Consider the following 8,559-nt stretch of genomic DNA (forward strand, 5'->3'; position numbering starts at 1 on the left):
ATGTGAGAAAAATCTGAATGCAGCTCACAGTTTTATCACATAACTTCCAAAGCCCTTTAATCCTGCCATTGTTTTAAGCTGATATTAAGCCAGATTCAGATGTATTCAACCACCTTTGAATTTTACATTTAAACTGGCCTTTGTGTCCTAAAAATAGAAGTTATTACCTCCATTAGTGAATAGAGCTGAAATTTTGTATTTCAAGGTAAAAGCGTTCCATGAGTCACTGTAACAGTACACTTTTGAGACATTTATTTCTAATGCAATTGGAAAGTCTTTCTTTCTTAGGGGGAATTGAAAAACAAGCATTGCCAACATTATCATTAATGTCAAAGCAATTTATTTTTAACATACTGACTATTCAACGACTAAGATTTCAAATTGTAAACAGGCGGGGGGCGAGGCAGGAATTTATAGTGCGTAAGGGTTACATCAGAACAAGCGAAGAAAAATGCCAGCCAATTCCCCGGAGCCTCCCGTCCTGGGGAGCAGGAGTTCTCAGGTGACTTGCCCCTCGCTGTGCATCAGTGTGAGGAAGATGCTGCCCTGGGAACAGTCTGCTCTGTGAACCTGTGCCAGCCCATGGCTCCGGGTCGAGTCGGGTTGGGTCCTGGACTTCATGACGAATCTGCTTCCTGAACGTGTCAAGAGGGAGGACACAGCTGAGCATAAAGCCATCAGTGTAAGAGGAAATGTGTAATTAGTCTACAGTGATTCCCCCCACTGGCTGTTTATATCTAAGATTTTTCTAACTCCATCACTGCTCACACCTTCTAGAGCAAGTTCTGCTCCTCACTTCCGTAGAAGAGGGAAAGTGGGTCCAGCGGCCTTTCAGAGAAAGTCCCTAACAAAGGGATAGAGCTTCAGTGACAGTCTTAGAGACAGGGATTTTTTTTTTCTTCTCACTAATAAAACATACAGAGAATGTTTAACAAAAATGTTCCTATTCTTAGGATAAACTCTCTCAGTGTGAAACCGACCCCTCCCAAATAAAACCCCACTCAACTGTTTCACAATTCTCTCAGCTTCAATTCCTGATCTTTTATATACTATACACGTATCATGTTTTCACTGTCTCCTAAAGAATAATGTGGCGGAAGACAGGCAGAATGTCTTTTTGAAGCCACAAGGGAAAAGAATTGTTGCAACATATGTAAGAATATTGAAGACACAGAGCTTTCTTTAAAAATTCCAAACTACTGTTCTTAGTATGGCTTTGTATTTTCTCTTTTCAGGAGCACAGCGCCTTGTAAATAAACTAAGCAATTACAAAGAAGTAGTAAATAGACATTTTTTAAAATTTTGTTTCTGAGCCTCAACCGCTTACCCTTTACTCTGCTACACTTTTGTTACACATTTTAAACCCCCACCATTAACAAAAGAAGTAAACTTGTTCAGTATGGGAGAAGGATGTTAACTTCCCCAATTTAATTAGTAACTTTTAAAAGGCCACGTGGGTCTTTAGGAGCGAAAATCCTACTTTCTCCTTTGCCTTTACCATTCCTGAAAAATCTAGAAAGCATTTTTCAAGTTTTCCTAAATTGTCAGGAGACACTTATTTTCTTGCAAATTAATTCCTTTTAACTCCTTATGATAGCTTTGAATCCCATAAAGAAAGATGAATTATCACATACTGAGCCCAAGCTGCGACACAGGAGGAGACAAATAGAGACCCCCACTGTGTCTAACAATGTAGAAGAAATTCCAGACGCAACAGAAAAATTGTGTCCTTTTCCCCAGACCCCAGGCTGGAGAGCCCGGAGCGGACGGTGGAGGGCACTGTCGCTATGCCGAACGCCAGCGCGGACCCGCGTGCCTGCTCCGCTCCGCTCCGCTCCGCTCGGTGGCCCACAGCTCAAATTTGTTAAGTAACGACCACCTGTGGCACAGCCACCAACCGTCTTCTGCTGAAACATTTGCAGTTTTTAATCTGTGTGGTGAGGCACCCGGGCGGTTGAGCACTCTCCTCTCTGGCCACAAGCAGACGAAGAGCAGACACACACCCCACTTGTTCTAGCTATCTGCCTGGATGCTGTGGCAAAGAATAAGATGTTTGTGACACTTCAAGGTTGCACAATAGTTCTTTCATCGAGACGGTAGGCTGTGGTCACACTTCTGATGGACACCCACACATCACTATCTATGCCTGAGGACAGCACAGTCCTGAAGTAGGTCAGCCCAGGAGAACTATCTCATCAAAATTCCCGTGAGGGGTGAAAACGAGGTTTGCACAGGTCACTGTGGGTCAGGATTCGGAAGGCTTACACGCAGATCTGACACATGGACTTTAACGTGCTACTTCACGTCCACTCGAAAGTGCCCCAGCCCTAGTCATCTTTCACGTCCACTATTCATAAAACTCAGAGAAATAAGCAAAACCTCTTAGAGGTACAAACACCTGGTTCTAAATGGCCCCTGAGAGGCAGGAACGACACTGTGTCCAGAAACAGAGCTGGATCACTGTCCCGGTCAGACTGCTTGCACTCGGGGAGGGCATTCAATCATCTCCACTCATCATCACTCCACTGCACTGATCCATTTCTATGGGCAAAGTTTACACATGTGCAAAAAAACCATCCTGGAAAAGCCACTGCCCCGGTCACAGAGGCCGGTGGCTCTGCATGTCCACGGTCACACAATAGAATTCCCAAACAGCGATGCGAGGTCCCTCTCCAAAAGAGGACCAGTGATGCCGAAGAATTAAGACCGAGTGGCACCGCACCTGCAGGGTTAATTAAACAGTTCAAGATGAATAGCCGTACAAAAGAAAACCGTTCTCTGTCCTTTTAAGAACTATAAACACTTGTGCTGAACGAGATGGGCGTCTGATAAGCTGAGCAGCCCAGAGCAAGCTCGAGGTCTCCAGTTAACACTCAGATTCAGTGTTAACACTTAATAGAACAGCATTGAGTCCTGTTGCCAAGGTCAACAGCACAGATGCACTAATTGTATTATGAGCTTGACATCTAGTGGCCACCCCTGGCAGGCCAAAGCAGGCAAAGGTTAAATCAGCAAGGCTTGTCAGAGCCCTTCTAACGACCCACCTTCAGGGAGCCGGGTCCGAAGCTGGCCAGCTCTGCAGCCCCACCTTCTCCCAGACCTCAGACAGCAGGGCCTAGGCCACTGGCAGAAGGCTTTCCAGAATGCAGAGGGGGTAGGGATCTTGGAGGGTGAGCAGAACTACTCCGGGGTAGTGGGAGAACACAGGCCCCCCAGGACAAGGTTTAGATATGGCATCATCGGTCTCTCAGGCGGCCATCGTTCAGCCTGGAGAACTCTTCTCTTTAAATAACAAACAGATCAACCCCAATCTCTAACCTAAGTGGTGCCCATTACGTTATTTTGTTATTTCAATTAATATTTTACACTTTCTGTTACACACCTTGCTTTATTTGCTGGCTTGGGAATCACACAGACAGCTCACTGCATTTTAAATCATAAAGGTGTTCAAATTAGAAGAGAAAAACCTAAGGATGAGTTTGCTTTTTTATAAAAAACAACAACAACAACAAAACCCCACAAACATTATTTAAGACCATATTAAAACATTGGATTTTTACAGATTTTGTTTACGTGTGATTTTATGAAATGTGTAGCAATGTAGCATGTGCTATAATTACAAGCCTGCTCACACGCAGCACAATTAGCCTTCATCTTCACAAGACTGGGACACGTTGGCCTGATTCTGGCAACTAGTCGAGGGATCATGTGGGCAAATAAAAACTAACAGGAGAACAAAACCCTTCAAAAACTACCCTTCTGAAACTGTTCTGCAGCATAAAGACGGTGCATAACCTCATTAGCAGTTAAGAAGATTTTAATTTTACTTGAATAAAAGCCTGTGCCAATACTGACATTTAAGAATGCTAAATTCCAATTGATGCTCAGTGCAGAGCAAAACCCTGGTTTTATTCTGAATTCCCCCCCCCCCCGCCCCAACACACACCCAGAAAAAGAAAATGTTCCGAGAGCTACCTTGAGAAGAATGGAACAGCCTGAGAGATTGCAGTTGGAAATGAAATCTGACCCACTTTTGCCATCATTTTGTATACAAAAAATAATCAGCTTGCTAAGTAATTCCTGCTGTTGGGCCATACCTTTTTCTCTTCCTGGCTCAGAACAGATCTAAAAATACTGGATTATCAAATGTTGTGGAAGTTTAAAATGTACATAAAACCCCCACTGTTAGGTAATCAGCTCTTCCTCTGTGAGGTGGGAATTAATTGGCAGGCTTTCCGTTGACTACCAAATGATGCATTTTTAAAAAGGGTACGGTTTTTAAGTGTTATTTTTAAAATAAATGTTTGTAAAGTCCTCCTCTCCCCTTTCCCTCTTACTTACTTTTCACCTTTCCCATCTCAGAGAAAACAATCTGCCTACCAATGTTTAGAAAATGGCCCCAGTGTTGCTTCCTTTTCGAATGCTGAATTGTAAATGTGTCGGGGGGGGGGGGGGGGGGGCGGGGAGAGGAGGAGAGGACTCAAGGCAAACCATGCATATACAGATTAAAGAGAAAAGCTCTCTGCACCGAGGGCTGGTGGCCTCCTTCCCCTTAACTTAAACACAGTCTGTGAATACCACTGGTAAATTCTTAAATCACATGCTCACCATATTTAAAAGGATTTTTTAAGATAGCCATATGACTGAAAATAAAAACACACTTTGAAGCAATTAGTGCTAACAAACAAAACATACGATGACAAATTGTTTTAAATTATAATATCCTTTTGTTCTTCCTTAAACACGTTTTCTTTCTAACGACAGTAAAACGCATTTTTATAAAGTTGTGTTTTAACGGATAGCAAGGTTGCACCTTTTAAAGTTCTTAGGAGGTGTGTGAAGCACTCTTCTGTCATTGGAAGTTTTCATTACTTTTTCTTAGAGAAAAAATACTCAGCTGGCTCCCAGGATCATTATTGGTGGCATACATTTAACTGAATCATAAGCTGCAACACATTTATTTCTAAATTTTCAGAAACAGTAAAAGATTCTTCTGGGGAATGTAAGTCTCAGTCACCCTTAAATTTTACAACAGGATAACTTTGCAACTTCACAAAAATCATTATTACTTTTTTCCTCATTCTAAATACATAACCATATTTCATTCCTACAGTAATAAAGTTCAGATAGCATGGAAGCTGTTTTTGGATAGCTATCTTTTCTCATTGCTTGCCTAAAAACCAAGGTCTGAAAAAAAAAGTCATTTCTTTTTTAAGAAATAAAGTCTTTTTACTGTAAGTGAATGTGGCTATGGATCTCGGCCACCCATTGTTATATTAAAATTATACATATAATGTCTGTTTTTCATGCATTATAAAGAGCCTTCAAATTTACTGTATGCATCTACTGCTTTAATTAACGTAACACTCAAAGTGATACAAAGGAATTACTTAGTTTCTGAAACAATGTAAACTAACTTAGCCTCCTTGTAACTTCATGCATAGTCTGTTTCTTTCCATTGTGTTTAAAAAAGTTAAAATTTTGAGAAGATCTGATTCATGCTGGAGTAATTTAGTTTTCACAACCATTTATCTTTAAAAATTATTTTAGCTATCTGACTAATGACGACCAGCACGGCAGAGTAACACATGAGTGTTCCTTGAGTGAGCAGAGAACACAGTATCTTTTATGCTCTGTAAACAATCAGCTTCAGAATAATTAAATCAGAAAGAACTATTTTTAAATAGTTTGCCTAAACTATCCTTAAAATAATGGAGGAAACACACTACTTGACAAAGACTCAGCCCCAGACAAGCTGTTTTTGGCCTGTTGCAAAATATGATCAGAAACTGTGTTAATATCTGGAACACAACTCTGAATGGCGTAAAAACACAGGTTTGGCAGAAACTTTAATCCTATGGTAGGTATAAAACCTGAATGTTTCACCTCTGAATAAATTCAGTAACAACAGGGGGAATTCAAAAGAACTTGTAAATAATTTATTCCATCCTAGGTTTTCAAATATGGGCTATATACCCCTAACATGTTTACACTATTAGGTTCACCAAGCTCACATTTCTGAAGTGAAATTAAAAATGAATAGCAGAGCCTCAGCTTGTTAATTGTTAAATACCAGAGGTTTTACTCTATTAATTAAAATATGCTTTAATAAAAGGAGACATTGCACATTTTGATAACGACCCTACAAAGCTGAAAAGTATTTACATTGTTGCATTTTGGGGCGCCTGTGAAAGCCGATTTTAAGCTATTCAGGAGCCACAATAATAAAGCTTTAAAATTCCTCACTGGGATGCAATGTAGTTCTTTTGAAGGGAAGACTGTCTTTCTCATTCGGCAGAAATAAATCCATTCATTTGATCATGTAGTCATTGAGGGCAATACAAAACAAACCAAGTGTGAGAAATTCTATGTGATGAAGTAAACAAAACAAAAAAATCCATTTCCATGACAAAAAGATTCTTTGTCCCTAATCCACCCACCATATGCAAGCGTTTCTTTTTAGCATATCTCCGGTTCCAATCTTGGGTGACGGGGCTGCACAGGACCGGGGCCTCACCTCTGAGCGACAGAAAGGCCCAGTTGACGAATTTTATTTAATGAGTTCCCGGCCGTGTCCTAAGCGTTTTCCCCTTTCTCCCGATGTGCAGTGTACCTGCTTCGTCAAACTTCACAACACCGTGTGATCAATGCCCATTCCTGTGATTTTCTGCAGAAAGCCTGATTCTCATAAAAGGATTCGTATCGGCCTCTAAATTTATAATCGGTTAATCCAAAAGTTAGGCGGCGTGTTTTTTAAGGGATGAATTATCTGACGTCCGAGCTGCGGTGCAGCTGCGGACCGTCCTGCGTCCTGGTGTCGCACCCTGGGGACCCCGCAGGCCCAGGATGGCACCGCTCGGATTCTGGCCCAAAACTTCCCGAGAGGAGGTCGGGCCGCCGGCGCCAGGCTTACTTGCGCGGATGCTACTTTCGCTTGGGGACAAGGAGAACTCCCCGCGGTGCCGCGGAAACGCCAGCAGGCCGAGCAAACTTAGAGCCGCCTAGACGTGCCGGGTCCGCCGCGTGCAAGTAACACTCCCCAGTGCCGCGGCCGAGCTCACCCCGGATTAAGTCCCAAGCGGCCATTAGGCAAGGCCAGGCGACAGTGCCTGCTCGCTCCGGAACCAGATCATTAGTTTGTCAGTGCGCGGGACTGCCGGCTTCGCGGCCTCAGGGCGCACGAGGAGGACAGTGCGGGTGGGGGCAGGCCGAGGTCGGGCCGGTGGCTTCTTTCCGAACGCGCACCGCCCAGGGCGCCCAGAGCCGAACAAAGGTGCCCAGCCCGCGCCCAGCGGTAGGTGAACCTCGTACGCGTCCCCGCCGCCGCCCCTGCCCAGTGAACGCCCGGGTCGCCGAGGACCGCTCCGGGTCTGGGCGCAGGGAACCTGGGGGGGCGGCACGGAAGAGGTGGTGCGGACCCCTCCCGCCCCCGCCCCAGCCCCAGCCCCAGCCCCAGCCCCCGCCCAGCCCCGCGCGCAGCTCCCCAACTCACAGAAACTGAACCAAGTTTACTTCTTCCAAAACTCTCCGCGCAGCGCGCTCCGGTGGAGAACCGGTCCCTGCAGCCCATCTGCCCGGGCTGGGCGCTGCGCGGCGGACACTGGTTCGCTGGAGCCAGGGAACTTCCCCCGCCTGCGGCGGGAGGTCGCAATCTCCGCCCGGCCATCCCCAGCCCCCCGCCACCTCGCGACCCCTCACCGTGCTCCGGTGCCCCTTCCGGGGGCGGCAGCTCCTCGTCCGACTTGAGGTGCTGGGGCTTGGCCTGCTTGCGCCGAGACATGCTGCTAACGGCGCGCGGGCCCCGCGCGGGACAGCGGCATCAGCGGGGCGGCCGGCGGGGACGGCGCGGGGCGGCCGGACAAGCGCGGGGCGCGGGGCGCGGGCGGCGGCGGCGGCGGCTGCGCGGGCCGCGCATGGGGCTGAGTAATTAGGCTGGTGAATAATGCATGTCCATTAGCGGAGGGCCGCGCCGATTGGCCGGCCTCCAGCGGACTCCGGCGGCCTATGCAAATGAGGCCGCTCTTGCAATTAGCGGCCGCGCGGGCGAAGAGGCGGCCGGCGCCCGGGGACCTGGGAGCGCGCCGCCCGGCGCCGCCTACATCGCGGGCTCCGCGCTCCGCGGCGCCCAGGTGCGGCTTGGCGGCCCGGAGCCGGCGGGCGCGGCGGCCGCCCCTGCCCAGGGCGCAGGCAGCAAACTTTGGCGGCGTCCGCGCGGCGCCGTCTCCGCCGGCGCGCCGGGATCTCCCCTTTATAGAGTGTCTGCGCCGCCGCCCGCGCCCCGCGCCGCGCCCCCCCGCCGCCGCCCGGCCGCCCCTCCCGGAGAGAGCGGCCGCGGGCAGGGCTCCGGCCGGCGCCTTTGTCTCCCGGGCGGCTCGGGCGCCGCGCCTCCTGCGCTCCGGGGCACGGAGGGCTGCCCGGCCGCTTTCGTTCCTGGGCAGCGGGTCGCAGCGCCGTTCGGCGTGCCAGTCCCTCTCAGGCTCGGGTGCCCCCTCTCTCCGGACCTTCTCTTCCGGCTCCTGTCCCTTCCTCGAGCTCCCAAGGCGGCCGGCCCGGCTCGGA

The 8,559-nt window shown here is 48.0% G+C and overlaps 1 protein-coding gene across 2 annotated transcripts in view; it reads right to left on the reverse strand.

The window, feature by feature from the left end:
* The window catches only part of SALL3 (spalt like transcription factor 3), a 20,184-nt gene extending 11,837 nt beyond the window's left edge, over window positions 1-8,347 (reverse strand). For both annotated transcript variants that reach the window (XM_080684612.1, XM_080684611.1), the window contains exon 1: window positions 7,699-8,347. In XM_080684612.1, the coding sequence (XP_080540738.1) occupies window positions 7,699-7,780 (82 nt within the window). In that variant the 5' untranslated portion in view covers window positions 7,781-8,347. The remainder of the gene's footprint in view (window positions 1-7,698) is intronic.
* Between the last annotated feature and the right edge of the window lie 212 nt (window positions 8,348-8,559).

This window comes from Plecotus auritus, assembly GCF_963455305.1.
Source record: "Plecotus auritus genome assembly, chromosome: 8".
NCBI lineage: Eukaryota > Metazoa > Chordata > Mammalia > Chiroptera > Vespertilionidae > Plecotus > Plecotus auritus.